The sequence below is a fragment of the Caretta caretta genome, chromosome 2, assembly GCF_965140235.1.
Source record: "Caretta caretta isolate rCarCar2 chromosome 2, rCarCar1.hap1, whole genome shotgun sequence".
Taxonomy (NCBI): Eukaryota; Metazoa; Chordata; order Testudines; family Cheloniidae; genus Caretta; species Caretta caretta.
The window spans coordinates 251,917,270-251,934,227 of record NC_134207.1 but is presented as its reverse complement, the minus strand read 5'-3'; the positions used below and the strand labels follow the sequence as shown (position 1 = coordinate 251,934,227).

The following is a 16,958-nucleotide window of genomic DNA, read 5'->3' as shown; positions in this document are numbered from 1 at the left end:
GTCAGAGGACAGAGAGCACATCCAATTGTCAATGAATTGTACATGATGTACACATGATCAGAATTTGGCCATGACAGCCTACTACTGCTCCAGAAACAGACACACTTTGAGGATAAAAAATTATGAACCTCCTCCTCCCAAAACTGCCACCTTACAAGAGCCTCAAAGCCCAAGCAGTCCTCTTGGAAGACTGTCTGAGTGCAAGGTAGTTGCTTTCCAGCTCAGGGGAGGACTTTGCTAAACTTCTGGAGCAAAATGATAACTGAAGTGTAATCATCCTAACTGTAATCAAAACTGAAGAAAAAGTGAAAAGGCAAGGAAGTCTCCCTTATGTAGTGTTCTTATCTGAAATGCGCACACTGTTCTGCAAAATTTTTAAAAATAGAAAAATTTCCTTTGGGGTGTAGGGAGGTATCACAAAATACACCAGAACCTCGCTAACTGGCACCTTGCTAATCAGCACATGTGACAATTCTCACCAAAAGCCTGGTAGTCATACCCTGATCCTCACCAAAGATTTTATCTCTTGAGTACAGTAGTGAGATCACATATTACTCAGATTGCATCACTAATTTTATAGAATACACTCCAGTACATTTACTAATATATTGCGAAGTATCATAAATAGTTATAACTACATAATGCATCAGAATAAATGAAAAAGTATATTTGATGTAATATCCTTGATTTTTTTTTTATATTGTGTTTGTTTGTTTTTTTCCCTCTTCCTTGTTGATTTTAAAAAAGCTCCAATCCCTGCATCTTTACTCAGGCAAGACAGCCACTGAAATCTACTGGCCAGATTCTTCTTTCAGCTACAGCAGTATGAATCCAGAGTAATTCATTGAAGTTGGTGTGGCTGCACCAGATTTACATCCGTTTAGAACCCCATTTCTGCAAACTAATAGAAGTCACTGGGGCTCTTCATGGGCACCGTGGTTCTCTTGAGGATTAGTTTGCCTTAATCGTCCAATGTTCTCCTTTGAGAAGTCAATGGAAAGATTCCCATTGCCTTCAGTGGTCTTTGGATGAGTTCTTAAGTGAACACAGAATCTGGAACGGTGGAGCTTTGCCTGAGAAAGGGTGGCAAGATTTGGTCCAGACTGCAGTAATCCAAAATGTGCCTGCCAGTCATTAGCGAGAATAAGTGAGGTTCTACTGTTAGTACATCAAATCTGAGGTTTCCCAAGAGCTGATGTGATGTATTTGGTTACTTCCTTAAGTTTAGCAGAATTCAAAGTGTAAGCAATGCATCTAAAGAAAACAATGGGCATTTCTGTAGGTATCCCGTTTCCTAAACAAAAAAAGAAAAAAAGGGGATGCACCAGGAACTCTTAGTTATTATACACTAACCAGACTGTGCACGGCACACTTTTATTTCTATAAAACTATTACAAAATATTCAAAAATACATTTTAGTAAATTTACAGCAGTTATTTCTCAATTTATTAATGCAAAACATCCGTTTTCCCCCTCTGTACAAACTACCCTCTCCATCGTCACAGAATCACCGCCATGTGCGCTTTTTAAAAAATATTATTTTCTCATACATTTCTTCTTCTTCTTTTTTTTTTGACGTTCAAAATAACAAAGTTTCTTACGGTTTTGTAAATAAAAAGTTTGTAACAGTCTTGACTTCCAAGAATGTGGCCCAAATGGTGTTTTTACAAAGCAAAATATTTACGAAACATGAAAAATACAGGAAATGATGTTACAGTTGAAACTATTTAAATTAAAATAATATATTCTCATATTTTACACTATTTCAAAAACGAAATGTGATTCAAGTTAAGTATTGATCTCTCAAAAAAATCTAATTTACAATTCTGTGTACAAAAATATAATTTATGGACCCCATGAAGTTTGTCTTTTTTGTTTGTTTAGACTTGCTGAACAGAAGGAGCATTGCAATGGAGGGTTGGGAAAGGACAGAATTTTGCTTTCTGAAAGTCAGGACACGTGTGACATGTAGAAAAATAGACTCCGCGCAGTTTTGCTTGGCCTCACAAAATAATGTTTTCCCCTGTGAGTGCAGTTCAGGTGATAATAAATTATCAAAGAAACTTCTTAAGGCTCTTGAAGGTCCGGTTCATATCCATTTTAAAACATCTATTTAAAATACAAAACCAATAAATATCCAGGAGAGGAGAAAAAAACAAAACAACCAAGAGAACAGAACAAAATAACCAACCAAATAAAAATATATATATATAATATATTTATAAACTAAACAGAACAAAACTTCCCGGGGTCTTTGTTTTCCTTAAAGTCTACTTTGGACTGTCCTACTTTATTATTATTTTTATTATTATTATTATTATTATTATTATTTTGTCTCAAGCCGTGCTCTCCTTTAAAACATTTGTTTTCCTTTTCTTTTTCCTGTGAGTTGGTTTTTCTTCCCTCGCGCTCTCTCTCTCTTTCTCTCTCGGGGCTGCCTGGGCCTGGCGGCGGTGGCTCTCAGCTGGCCTGCACGGCCATGCCCAGCGGGTGCAGGGAGTCACTGTCCAGCACCCAGCTGCCGATGCGGTAGAGGAGGCGAGAGTACCAGTGGAGGCCCGGCGGGGCGGGCTCCGCCTCGGGCGGGGCGGGCAGGCTGGCGCTGGGGGAGAGCACGGCCAGCAGGGCGTGGGCCAGGCGGAAGGGGGCGAAGGCCCAGTGCGCCCAGCTGTGCTCCTCGATGACGGCGTAGCAGGAGGCCAGCACCCGGTTGATGAGGATGGTGCCCTGGGCCGTGAGCGGGGCGTAGGCCCCCGAGGCCTCCTCCCGCAGCGAGACGCTGTGCACCGCGGCCGGCAGCAGCCGCCGGCCGCCCTCGCCCAGCACGTAGACCCGCTGGCCCGGCCGCACGCGGCTGGCGAAGAGCGCGCGGCTGCGGGCCGCCCCGGGCTGGGGCTGGGGCTGGGAGTGGTTGTGCGGGGGCGCCACGAAGAGCAGGTGGGCGGCGGTGAGCAGCAGGCGCGCCCTCGGCTGCCGCGTCTCGATCACGTAGAAGAGCTTGGGGGCGCCGTGGTCGCGGTCCAGGAAGGCCAGGAAGTCGCTGTAGAGCAGCCGGCCCTGCGCGTCCGCCGCCAGCACGCGGTCCCCGGGGCTCAGGTCCCGCACCCGCTTGGTGCCGCCCTGCTCCAGGTGCACCGTGGCCGAGCCCGGGAAGCAGCCGCCCGACTTGGCGGCCACCGAGTTCTCTGTGCGGGCGAGAGAGGCGCGCGGGTTAGAGCCGGGGGCGGACGGAGGGGGCCCCGGGCCGAGCTCTCTGCACCCCCCCCCCCGCTCCCATGCTGCACCCCCCCTCCGGGCTCTCTGCACCTCCCCCCCCGCTCCCATGCTGCACCCCCTCCCCTCCGGGCTCTCTGCACCTCCCCCCCCGCTCCCATGCTGCACCCCCCCTCCGGGCTCTCTGCACCCCCCCCCGCTCCCATGCTGCACAACCCCCCTCCGGGCTCTCTGCACCTCTCCACTCCCCTGGACTCTCTGCACCCCTCCCCCCCCGCTCCCATGCTGCACCCCCCCTCCGGGCTCTCTGCACCTCTCCACTCCCCTGGACTCTCTGCACCCCTCCCCCCGCTCCCATTCTGCACCCCCTGCTCACGGGCTCTCTGCACCCCGCTCGAATTCTTCTGCACCTCTCCCCTCCCCTGGACTCTCTGCACCCTTCCACTCCCATTCTGCACCCCTCCCCTCCCCTGGATTCTCTGCTCCCCTCCCCCCACTCCATTCTGCACCCCCCTCTCCGTGCTCTCTGCACCCCCCGCTCCCGGGCTCTCTGCACCCTGCTCGCATTCTTCTGCACCTCTCCCCTCCCCTGGACTCTCTGCACCCCTCCCCCTGCTCCCATTCTGCACCCCTGCTCCTGGGCTCTCTGCACCCCTCCCCTCCCCTGGACTCTGCACCTCCCTGAGCTCTCTGCCTCCCCCCCACTGCTCCCATTCTGCCCCTCCCTCCCTGCGCACACACCCCCTGCTTCCATTCTGCCCCCCCCGCTCTCTGCACACACACACCCCTGGGGTTTCTGCACCCCCCTGCTCCCATTCTGCACCCCCTCTCCGGGCACTCTGCACCCTGCTCCCATTCTGCAACCACCCCCTCCAGGCTCTCTGCACATGCGCGCACACACACAACCAGGCTCTCTGCACCCTGCTTGCATTTTTCTGCACCCCTCCCCTCCCCTGGACTCTCTGCACCCCCCCCCCCCGGGCTCTCTGCACCCTGCTCGCATTCTTCTGCACCCCCTACCCCCGGACACTCTGCACCCTCTTCCCCTACCCCACTGTCTGCATCCTATACACAGGCATCAGGCCAGCTGCTCTGCATCCCACCCTTTCAGCCTAGGGGCTGGCTTCATTTCTTGCCCCAACACACAATCTAGCCAGGGGCTCTCTGCATTCCCCCCCCATCCCCATAGAGCCAAGGGCAGGGACTTTCTGCATCCCACAATCCCCCCCACCTCCTATCCCATAAGACGTACAATTCCCTCGCCAGGTCTGCTCAGCATCCTCCTCCCCACATCCCCAGGGTAGGAGTTGTCTGCATCCCATAGCTCGGGTTATGAGTTTCAGTGCACACATTTATAGCAGTGGCCTTTGCATGCCACCTTTCTGGCTCAGGTTAGTAGCTGTGAACCGCTTCCTCTCCTAGGAGTTTGCGCAACCTCCCCCCCGTCCACATCCTCCATTAATAGTAGCACAGTAGTGCCTAGAAACCCCAGGGGCTGCTTGTGCTGGGCACCAGATACACACATCACCAGAGACGGTCCCTGGCCCAAGGAGTTTACAGTCTAACTAGACAAGACAGTTAAAGCTTTGTCTAGAAGAGTGCTCTGCTTTCACTAAAGTAATAAAACTGATCTTGTGAAAGTGCTGCAGCCTCCCTTTGTAGGTGCCCTTACGTTACAAAGAACCTAAGAACGGCCGTACTGGGTCAGACCAATGGTCCAGGTAGCCCAATATCCTGTCTTCCGACAGTGGTCAATCCCATTGCTTCAGAGGAATGAACAGAACAGGCAATCATCCAGTTGAAGCTGAAGCTAACTCAATATAGGCTAACACTTAAACCAGGGTAAGTGGTTTACACTAGTTGGAGGTTCGGCCAGTTTAACTGGATCCCTTTGAAAATGAATGTTGCCTTGTCTACATGGGGGGAAACTGACCAGAATAGCTATTGCAAAATAACCTATTCTGCAGTCAGTATTCCAGAATAGCTCCCCATGTGGACACTACTCTGGGGGGGGGAGGGGGAGAATTTATTGCTGAATAATTAGTGAACTTCTGAAGTGAAGTTGTTCTGGAATAAAATCACTTTTATTCTGCAATATTATGTCCATATGGAATAGTTTATTCCAGTTAATTTCCCCAGTAGAAAAGTCCAGAGTTAAATTGTGCCCTTTTACAATTTAGGGTGACCTAGCTACTCTGCTCAGGGCTGTGGGGGAAAAAACTCACACCCCTGAGAGACGTAGTTCAACTGACCTAACCCCCTGGGATAGACGCCGCTAGGTTGGGTATGTCTACAGCACAGTGCTGCATTGGCGCAGCTGGTGAAGACGCGCTATGCTGGCCGGAGAGCGCTCTCCCAGCGGCATAATTACTCCATTTCGGTGAGAAGCAGAAGCTACGTCTCCCGCCGACATAGCACCTGTGTGGGCAGCGCAAAACTTGTCGCTCTGGGTGGATGGGGGGCTTTTCCACACCCAAGTGACGTAGGTTATATCGACTCCGGCTGTAGTGTAGACCTGCCTGTTGACGGAAGCATTCAGTGGAGCAAGCCACTGCCTCTCGGAGTGGTGGATTAACTACAGCGATGGGAGACACTCTTCCATCGCTTAGGAAGGGTCTACGCTCACCATAGCTGTGCTGCTGTAGCATAGACCGTGCAAGGGCAAGTTTACGGTTAAAACGCTGCTTTGGTGCAGCTGCTCTAGCGCTTCAATGAAGACACTACGCTGATAGGAGACAGCTTTCCCGTTGGCGCAGTTAATTCACCTCCCTGAGAGGCACTGGCTGCGTCAGGCTCTCCAACGAAGAGCACTGTCTACACAGGGGGTTAGGCCCAAATATGTCACGCAGGGGTGTGGATTTTTCACATCCCTGACTGACGTAGTTCTACCGATATAGGTCTGTCGTGTAGACCAGACCTAAAACAGCCAAGACCAAAGGGTGGAAGGGGAGTCAGAGGCACAGAGAAGTGTAGTGACTGGCTTAATGTCACATCGCAAGTCAATGGGAGAGCTAGACTTAGCTCGCCAGGCTCCTGACTCTTAGGCAATGTCTACACTGCGTACCTTACATGGCATGGCTGCGCCACTGTAAGGTATTCCCTGTAACGGCTCTTTGCTGGCAGGAGAGAGCTCTCCTGCTGGCAAAATAAAACCACCCACAAAGAGAAGCAGTAGCTTTGTCGGCCAACATCTTCTGCCAACAAATCGCTGTCCACACCGGCACTTTTCGTCAATAAAACTCTTGTTAGTCAGGGGGTATTTTTTTCACAGCCCTGGCTGACAAGTTTTACCAAAAAAAGTGCAGTGTAGACATAGCCTTAGGGCTGGTCTACACTGGGACCTTACTTAGACATAGCTATGTAAACAATCCCCACCCGAGTGATGTAGTTTTACCAGCCTAAAGCCTGGGGTAGACAGTGCTAGAGGGATGGAAGAATTCTTCTGTTGCCATAGCTACCGCCTCTTAAGGAGGTGTAGTACCTGCCCTGATAAGAGACCCCCCTCCCATGGGCATAGGTAGTATTTACACTGAGGTGCCACAGCAGTGCCACCCTTGCATTTTACCAGGGTTCAGAGTGGCAGCTGTGTTGGCCTGTATCCGCAATAAGAAAAGGAGTACTTGTGGCACCTTAGAGACTAACCCATTTATTTGAGCATAAGCTTTCGTGAGCTACATGCATCCGATGAAGTGAGGTGTAGCTCACGAAAGCTTATGCTCAAATAAATTGGTTACTCTCTAAGGTGCCACAAGCCCTCCTTTTCTTGTTGCAGTTTAGGTGTAGACAAGCCCTTAGTCCACTGCCCTATCCACTAGATCTTCCTGCCTCTTATTGCCTTAGGAGCCTGGGAGCACTCCCCTACAGCAGTCGCTGTGTCCACACGTCAGGTGAGGATTCTCTGCAGCTCCTTCCCTTCTCAGGTAAGAGTCTCTTCTCCCCCCCCGCCCTCTCCCCCCACCATGCAAGAGTCACCACCCAACACTTCACCCATTCTCCCAAAGCGGGAGTATTTGCCTCCCTCGCTAGATCAAAAGTCTCTGCTCAGCCCAGGTCAGGAGTGTATGCTCCCCCTGCCTAACCTTAAAACATCCTCTACTTTATGCACAAGGCCAGGCTAGTCATTGGGGTTACTTCGGGGGGATTAATCTGATCCTAAATTTTAGGGCCCTTGGTTATTCTTGTCACCACTGCCTCATTATTAGTCCTTCAGAGAAATCCTAGCCATTTTAAAAACAAGATCAACCCAAATTTATGGAGTTGAAGTCTCTGTCCTTGAAAATATTGCTGTAATATGTAGAAATTTAAAAGATTTTCAGGCCAGAAGAGACTGGTATGACTGTCTATTCTGCCCTCTTCCATAGCACAGGGTCTGGAACTTCACCTAGTGATTCCTGGGTGTTCGTAAACACTCTAGTTACATTTTTTTTTGTATTTTGTGCACTCACAGTATTCCACTGTAGCAAGGGCATTTGATAAAATTATTTCCATTCCTTAGGGTGGAATGGAAATAATATTTCCTCGGTTCCTTGACTTCACTGCAGTTTTCTCCCAGTTACTGAGTGTGCCAATTTCTAGTCCAAGTAATTTTCCTCCTAAAAGTAGTAAGACCACAGATACAGATTTTATTTTTGTGCCTCTGTAGCTGGTGCATAAGCTATTTTGATTTAAATAAACACTTGGGGAGTCTCCTAATGACTTTCTCAGGAAGGACAGGAAGGGCGAAAATTAGAATGTTATTGATTTGCTAACGACTTTATCACTTGTGCTTCAGAAATGAAACAGCAAGATCTCCAAGGCCTCTTCACTGAGAACATGGCAACAAACGAGCTATGTGCTTTATGTAGAGTCCTTTCCTAGCAAACTACACCTTAGTACAAGCCCCAAGTAAAGCTCTTGCCTGAGCTTTGTTTGCATATTCAGGGGCTTGATGAATAGATCTAGCAGTGTAGCAACTCTACAAACATGCCAGTGAATTGGCAGAGGTGTGAAAATCTGCTGCTTTGAGCAGTGCTGTTTGGGTTCTCTAATTAAAATCCAATAAAGGATCAGCATTGTCATTCTGATTCATGTAATAAATGCAGACACTCTTGGAAGAGAGGACACTTCCATTTTTTTCCCAGCTTCTTCCCTCCCACCCCCCTACCCCTATTTGTTCAGGTGCAGAAACCCTATGTGCCAATTCACACACATACTCTCCAAAAAACCAGGACCTTCCAAGCACTATTTGCACAGCAGAGCCACTTTTCCAAGACACTCAAGATGTGTATTTGAATTTTAAATGTAGGAGCTTGCTCTAAATACTTGCAGTAGCTCATTATCAATGTCCCTTTTACCACCCCAGCCTCTCTTCTCTGTCCTGATGACAATAATTCAGACCTTGGGGGAACTCTTCTTTGCATTCCAATCTCCGGGATCATACTTTTTGCAAATAGAGATCTAGATAAAGAATCTTCCTGCCTGGAATTATAGGGTTTAATCTTCTCATAAGATTCTCTGTCATGAAATGAGGTTTTGACAATTTGAAATCAGACTTAGCTGGCGGAATTCAAGCCTGCTCTCTTGAAGCCCGTGTTGTACAGTCACACGACCCTGCCTGACATGCACTAAATATTACCCCAAACCTCCAAGTGTGTGTGGAATTTTAATGAGTAGATTTGTTCTCTTGGAATTATTCGTCTCCTATGAAATATACATGGAGTTGGATTATGTTCATTTGGAATAAGGTTACTGTGCATCACAAACAGACACCTCGAGCTGAGCATATCTTTACTCTAGAAAAGGCCATTTAGAGATTTCTTTGGCTAAATAAGACCAGAAGATTAACCGAAGCAATATCACGGACTCAATGTAAAGCCTGCATTGGCCAGGAGAAGTGTTACTTTTCATCAGCCCCAGAATGTAAAGCTGGTGAAGGGGTCTGATCTGCTCCCAGGGGAGTCAATGGAAGTCTTGCCATTGCTGTGAATGGGAGCAGGATCAGGCCCCTCGTTACCTTATTTCTAAGCAAACAGATATATTTAGAGAGAGTAATTATTTTCTTTCACAACTAAGTATTTCTTGACACTTTAAAAGTGTTTCTTGGCTAAAAGAGGCTATTAAAATACAGTTTAGATGCTATGCAACAAACACTGAGAGGTGAAAAACCCAGCTCGTCGGCGATGCACTGTTAACAGTTTTGCTAAACGCGTCAATTTATGCGCAGAAATGAAGTTTCGAATTTCGCGATTTATTGTTACAAGTTATTCCTTTGCTGAAACAGCATGTGGCGTTGTAAGCACAGGGGAAAAAATCCTGGAGTTTCCTAGCGGCTGCAGATTAAGCCATGAATGGCATGAATTTTCTTTTCCCTGCGCACGCCAGCGGGTTGGCACTAGTAATCCTACTAGACTTCGGGGCGTGCAGCCAGCTAGATGTTCTTAAATGGTCACGGTATTTGTAATATACGGTGTGGATTTAGGGAAAAAAATAAATGCCGGGGGGGGCACTTATTTTGCAGAGCTGTGTGCTCAGTCGGGGTAAGGGGAATCAATAACAGAGTGGATGAGTTGGCTGCAAGTTTTTGCATCCTTATGATTAACATAGGGCTAGCGAGGGACCTGGCCCGTAAGGTGCGTGGCTTGCATTCGTCCCACCCGCAGGCGGAGTGAGAAAGCTAGAGAACCGTGTTAATATCCGTATCCGTTCTCTGCCCAGATTGTGATCAGAATGGGGGCTTTCCCCTGCCTTTGTAAGCTCCGCTCTAAATCTGCACTGTCCTCCGCATAGCCCCCTCCTACGTAGGCAGAGAAGCACAGGACGAGGCTGGCTCATCAGTGTGACCGAGTTTTATACTTAGGTATGGATCGAAATCCGTTCAATGGCAAGAGAAGAGCGAGAGCCTGCCGCAGAAGCGCCCCCCGCCCCCGCTCCCACTGCAGCCCAGCCGCGATGCAAAGCAATGGCCGGATACCCGCATCCTCCCCCAGGTCGGGTGCCCGGTTCTGATGCAACCTGCTCTTGGCACAAACAGCAGCAGACCCAGGGGAGTGCCCCTCTCCCCCCAGTGATGCTGTAAGTCCCTTCGGGGGCTGCCTTAGCGGGGGTTCACACGCCCTGTGGGGTCCGGCCTTGCTGGGATACTTTTATTCTCCCCTATGGGTCCAACCTGTCAGGCCTGGGTCCCACGGCCCTTAAGGGGGTGCTTTGGCTAGATGCCCCGGGGCAGGCCAGGGGGCTCAGCTGTCCTCCTTACCCGCTTTGACGGAGCAGTGGATGTGGGCCTTGGACTCGTAGTAGACCCAGTCGAAGCCAGCCTCTACCGCCAGCCGAGCCAGCATGCCGTACTTGCTGCGGTCCCTGTCCGACGTAGTGATGTCCACGGCCCGGCCCTCGTAGTGCAGCGACTCCTCGGAGTGGTGCCCATCTTCATCCCATCCCTCGGTCACCCTCAGCTTCACTCCGGGCCACTGGTTCATCACCGAGATCGCCAGGGCGTTCAGCTTGTCTTTGCATCTCTGCAGGGACAGGGGCACACAAGGGGCATTGCACAGGCCCTGCGGCATTGACACAGCCATTGACACCCCCCAACCCTAAAAATAACACACACCTGGCATTTCAAGAGTTAAAGACTATGGACAAGGCCTGAGCAATGCTCAGTCCGTAAACTGTGATCCTAGGCCCACTACCATTGACGACAATATCAAAGCTCCTGGTGACTTCGCCCTATATATCCGTTCAAGGGGGCAGCCTAGGGGAATTGAAAAGCTTCTCAGATACCTAATGGGAAAGCCTGTTAGTCTGCAGTAGGAAGTCAAGTGAGGCTGGGTGAGGAGAAGGTTGAAGCTCGGAGAGTACGGAGTGAGTGGGGTCGAAATGTAACCCCGATCGCCCACTTTCTTACAGCCTGCAACCTGTTTGAGTGTCAGAAGGAAACCTTTAGCCTGATATGATCTCTCCTCCGTCTTCCAGCTAATACGTGCATTTTCACATTTGCTGGGAGCAGAGTAAAGTTTTCCAAAAGACAAACACTTGCCATACATCTGGGAGTCAAATAGTTTCCCCTGGAATGTCTCTCCGGGTCTTTTCAACTTAAGTCGGTGATGAAAAGGTTCTCAATTCGCGTTAACAGCCTTTCTGTGCTAGAAGGAGTTTATCCTTCGCAGATCACTCACTTAGACCAGCCTGGGCTAGAAACATTCATCCTGCTTGAAATACACATACGTGTATATATAAGAGCAAACCCACACGATATCTCTTAGGGGAAAGAATGAAAAGCAGAGAGGGATCAAGCTGATAGCAATGTTAAAAACCAACAAACCCAGAGGTGAGCTAGCGTAGAATATGAAACCGGGAGTGACAACAAGCATTCTTCATATGGAGTGCCACATTCTTTTAACTCTGCAGACCACTACCACATGATCAGCTTTCTGTTTTCTTTAACCAGCTCCTTTCCTTTATGTTTTCTTGGTTTTACCAAATTTACCCTGCAGGACCTGGCAGTTCTGCGAGAAATTGTAAGAGGTTATGGACAAACGTGGGCGTGGGAAGAAGGGGCAGAGAGGGAGGCCTGAGCAAGGCTAGGGGAGATCATTCTAAATAAAGTAAGAAGAGTTTGGGTAGATTCGTGTCACATCCCAGAGTCTAAATAGAATACTGCCCTGCATGAACCGATCAGCTCGAGAAAAAGGTAATCTGCCATCCACACCCCTCGAGGATTGGAAAAGCAATATACATTTCAGGCACAGTGGCAAATGTGAGACAACAGCATGTTGCCAGCAGTTGAGCAAAGCTAAAGGCAAATGCATCAAGTGGGTAGGGATGTTTGGCTTCCTCCACGAGGACTCACCCCAACACGTTATCAATATGTAAAGTAACACACCACAAAGGTTCTTTTCACAGCTCCCAGAAAAGGGGGGGGGGGCAATCGCTTGCACGATTGCCGCTACACTACTTTTAGGTACGTGACCGGATTGCTCAACAAGAAAGTTCCAGCGCGTATGTTACAGCCATAAAGCAATACCGTAGCAATACTTCCGTGGCAGTTCAATGTAAAACGCCGGGGCGAGTCCACTTTGGACTCCCTGGCCGATTGTTCCATGTGATATAACATTTTTATGGAAAGAGCGGATTGGTCTCTAATGGGATGTGAGTCACATGTGATGTGAGGAAAAGCAGAAAACCGTAAGGAAGTTTAGCTTGTTAATTTCTCTCTCACAGATATACTGTGAGGAAAAAGGCGAAACATTCAGTGTTTTAGGCCACTGACAAGGAGAAAGCCCTTAGCTGCACAGCAGTCTAAAGCCGTGTTATTTTACAACTAAGAAAACAAATAGGGAGGAGAACAGAAGGGGCAGGTTTGCTATTCCAGCTCCTTCCCCTAAAAATATGAGCTAAAGTCTCTCTGGCAAAACAAAAGGGAAAGGAACGACCTACGAAAGGACTTTCCTTCCTTTTATATTGGCTGAGCTGGACTGTCAGAGTCAAAAGCCGTGAAGACCAGACTATTTATTAATTCATTGGGTCGTGTGCCACAAATCAAGCCCAATTCTGTTCAGCCACCGTGAAACTCAGCAGGGCTGCCTCGACTAACGCTTTGTGTGGAGGCAAAGTTGTTCAACAACCCCTCTCCTGCCAGCCCCTAATCTCTTCACAAATGAATTGCTTGAAGGAAACACTTAACAGGTACCTGTCAGTGTAAACAACCTGGTGGGCTTCCTAAATGCCAAGTTGATCTCCAAATCCCTCACATCGTGCACCGGTGGTGTTCCTGTATGGCACTAGATTTCTATTTTATTTCATCCAAATTCCAGCTTTATCATATTGACCTGGCCCCCTTATCTCTTTCACAGATCCAGCCAATGGTTGCTCTGTGTGTGTGCGTGTGTGTATGGGGCGGGGAGGGGGGCATTCAGCAAACTGCTGTTGTCACCTGCAAAGTTAAGAACCTGACTTACCTAGCTCTGTTTGCGTTTTTTCCCTTCTTAAGTTAATATTAACTAGCAGCTAATGCATTCAGCAACGATTCTGAAAGTTTAACAATTCCATTCAGGGAAGAGCTTTCCATGGTTGAAGGGCTTGTGAAGCAGGCATTTAAAGGCTTGAATTTAACAGAACAAGAGGTTGCTGATTGAGAGAGAAAAGAAAGAGATTGGCCCAGCTCGTTGTAGGATTGCAATATGAGGAAATTCTGATGTCGGCGGCAGCTTCCCACCACCTCCCTACAATATTGTTATTGGAAGACCACCGAGCAGTTCCCCCTCCAACCTACCCTCGAACATTGCTATAGAACCACTACTGTTCAATCACCCCATTACCTCTCCCCAGCTCCAGCCAGGGTTATGAGATCACTCCTGTCCCTTCCTCTCCCCTCCCCCAATATCATTATGCAATCACCGATGTCCTTTCTCCCTTCTCTTGCTCCCCAAAGGGGGTGCAGTAATGAAGCTGCAGTCAGACGTTGATCTCTTATTTTGGTGTGGTACCTAAGCTGTGCTATGAGACAGAGCGGTGTTATCTACCCCCCCCCCCCTTTTTTTGTGTGTGTGTGTGTAAGGAACGAGAATAGCCACTGAAGGAAAAAGTATTTGTTTTCGTTTCGTTCGTCTGAGGGAAGTTGACAGAAGGTCAGAAGTTCAAATGCTGCCAGCTATTGCAGCGAGAGTGGCAAGCCATGTAGAAGGCTCTGTATTCCCAGGGAGCTAGAGAGACAGGGCACATCCAAGGCTGCAGTAGAGGAGAAAGGAGACGCTACGACACAGACTGGGGTCTCCCTCTCTTCAGCCCACCCCCTCCTTTAAAAAAAAAAAACCACCATCACACATTTTCCCTTCCTCTGTGGGTCCCCATCTCTTTCCCTCTGTATTTCAATCTATGTCTGGCTCTCCCTCTCGCTTCCTTTCTACGCCTAAGCTTCATTTTCTCTTTCATGAGTATGGTGTGTGTGTAGGTAACACACACACACACACACAAGCACGTCTTCTTTTTTTCCTCGGGCTTCCTAGCAGCAGCAGCAGCAGCATTTGCCGTATTAAAAAGGATACAAACTGAAATCCTAGCCGTTGCGATCGATAAAAGAGGAGTAAGTGGAGCTGAAAATGCGAGATGTGTCTGACTTGGCGCACAGCTACCCTGTCTTGCATCTTTTCAGCAAGGGAGGATGACCGAGGGCTATAAGAGGGACTGGACTGGATCTTACAATGCATGCCACAATAGTCATCAGCCGACCCTCTCCCACTTGCCTTTCTTTTGCATTAGGAGGCGAGATTAAAGCTATCGAATTGGACTGGGAACTCTCTACACAACATGCTCTGCACCGTGGCCTGTGCATATTTAATTGAGGCTCGCGCTTCTATCTGGCAGAGGCGCGCGCGCCAACACTCATAGGTACAGTAAGATTTAAGGTGGTCGGGAGGAGATTGGACGAGACACGTCCCTCGTCCAAATAAATCTAGTAAATGTGCGGAAAATCAAGCCGAGGCAAAGGGGAGAGTTTAGGAAATTCTTCCCATCCCCAACGTAATTCTTGCAGCCGAGTTATAGCACTGAAGGTGGGACTTAAAATACATAATAGTGGGAAGGGGGGGAAAGGCTGTTGACCTATATTTGGATGAAACCCATTTCCAGTGCCTAGATGGCATCTAGATTCCACGTAGTTTCAAAAACTCCACTAATTGCGTTCACCTATCTCTCAGTGAGCAATAGCAACAATTATTGTAATAATGTGGCTGTTTGGGAGGGTTTATTTTTTGCATACGATGGTTCCGCATTCTGATTCCACTCCCGATTCAATATTTATCCAGCTGTAAACCTTGTGCCATCTGATTTTTAAAACAGAAGTGATGCAATGCTGATAAGTTGCAAGTCCCTCCCATTTGGAAGTACCAGAGCATTGGTGGCGAGCATCCTTAAAGAAATATCAATATATTTACGCTCTGATGGGCACAATTGCAAAGGATGGTTTTGCAATACAAGCTATATAATACAGAAACAGGAGAGTAATGGTCGATTGGACTTCAGATGCCTTTGTGATTTACAAGACTCCATAGGTACTAAATTTAGAATCCGCTTGCAAACAACAATAATGAAGGGTAATACAATAAAATAAAAATAAAGAAGTCGGCAGCTGTACCAACCGATGAAAGAGTGGCCTGACGGTCACTAGACACTTGGGGTCCTCTTAGCTGTATACAATTCGTTTGATCGAAGTGCAGCCTTGGGGACAAATGCAAACAGAAATCTCTAACCAAGTTACAGGGAACGTCATGGCAAGGTTATATTTGTAAGTATTACACAACCCCCCAAAATATATATCTATGGCTATATGCCCCTGCAAACTTAACTGGATATTTAAATATTAATCTAACCGATGAGGGGTTTTTGGGGTGAGGGGTGTCTTTAAAAATGCTAAGACAGATGTTTTAATTTATGATTGCTCAGATATGCTAACAAATAAAAATATATGTATCTATGTAGCTCTACCTGAGTCATCAGTCTGTCAGCTCCAGTGTTCTCTTCATCCTTAAAAATAATGTCAGGGTTGTAATTTGGGGTTAGTTCTTTAAATCTCTCCGAGTTTCTTGAGATCTTCCCTTCATATCTTCCACTGGCCCCTAGGGTCTTCTCTGCCACATTGGGAATAAACTGCTTATAGGCTAAAGGGGTCAGTTTTTTGGGGTGTCTCCTTTTTCCAATACCCCTGCCTGGTCCACACGTCAGCCCAGAGGAGACCAAGAGAACGCAGAGGAAGCCCACCAACAGAATTCTTGTCAACAGCAGCATTTCGTCCATTGAATCCAATTACTTCAAAGCTCTCTGTGTCTATCCCTGGCTGTCTCTCTAGATCTCTCTCTTCCTACGTCCTTGTCTGCGTTCTGAATCGTATACTATCCACCGATCCCTAGCAAGGCAGGTGTTGGAATGGCAGGCTTTAGGTCGCTGATAACGGAACACATCGGAGTTTGGTCGTGAGACAGCAATCGAGAGACAAAAAGGGTCTGATTTTAATGGTAGCAAGGCTAGAGACGCTTGTGAGAGGAGTCTGCCTTTAGTTCTATATTATAGCTGCCAGAGCCGAGTTCTGATTGGCCAAGGCGAGACAAGCTTGTCTTCTGATGTATTAACCCTCAAAAAGGCAACAAATTCTTGAAAGATATTTTTTTTCTTTTACCTGAAGGGCTTGGAGCTGAAAGGGGTGGAGATAGCGCTTTCTTGGGATAACATCAATTACATGCTGTTTTGTTTTTTTTTAAACTTTCTTGGCAGAGTGGTACATTTGTCAGCAGGAGTAACAGATGTCTCTGTGAAATAAAAATATTAGCAAGCTGCCTCACTGCATTTCAAGTTTTTCGAGGGCGGGTTTAAATAAAAATAAAATAAAATAAAACGTTGGCTATCAAACAACTTTGAAAAATAGCCTGTCAGGGGCAAAATGACTAGCCCTTTGAGAGTTAACCCCTCTAAGGGTATCTTTCTTTTTCATTGAAAAGAAACATTGCATGAAAGCACCGCAACTTTTCAAACACATTTACTTTTTCAGCAGGTAAGTGGCTGACTTAGGGGAGGAAAAAAAGTATTTTTTTAAAATATAAAATGGTAGTTTTATAAAGTTTGTGTGTGTAACTTTTTTACATGGTGCAATTGCAGTGTACATAGATGTTAAATGGTACTTTATTACAAAACAGCTTAAAATAACAAAATATTGTACCTTAAGAAGGAAACAAGCAGCGAACTGATTATATATTTTTAAAAGACCAGACTCTGATGTCCTG

General features: G+C 47.6%; 1 protein-coding gene across 1 annotated transcript; it reads right to left on the bottom strand.

Moving 5' to 3' along the window:
- Nucleotides 1-1,338: 1,338 nt before the first annotated feature.
- SHH (sonic hedgehog signaling molecule) lies at nucleotides 1,339-16,504 on the bottom strand. The gene is made up of 3 exons (XM_048837602.2): nucleotides 15,670-16,504; nucleotides 10,445-10,706; nucleotides 1,339-3,185 (listed from the first exon to the last, which is right to left on the bottom strand). The coding sequence occupies exons 1-3, from the start codon at nucleotides 15,976-15,978 to the stop codon at nucleotides 2,461-2,463; spliced, it is 1,296 nt and encodes a 431-aa protein (XP_048693559.1). The 5' UTR covers nucleotides 15,979-16,504; the 3' UTR covers nucleotides 1,339-2,460.
- Between the last annotated feature and the right edge of the window lie 454 nt (nucleotides 16,505-16,958).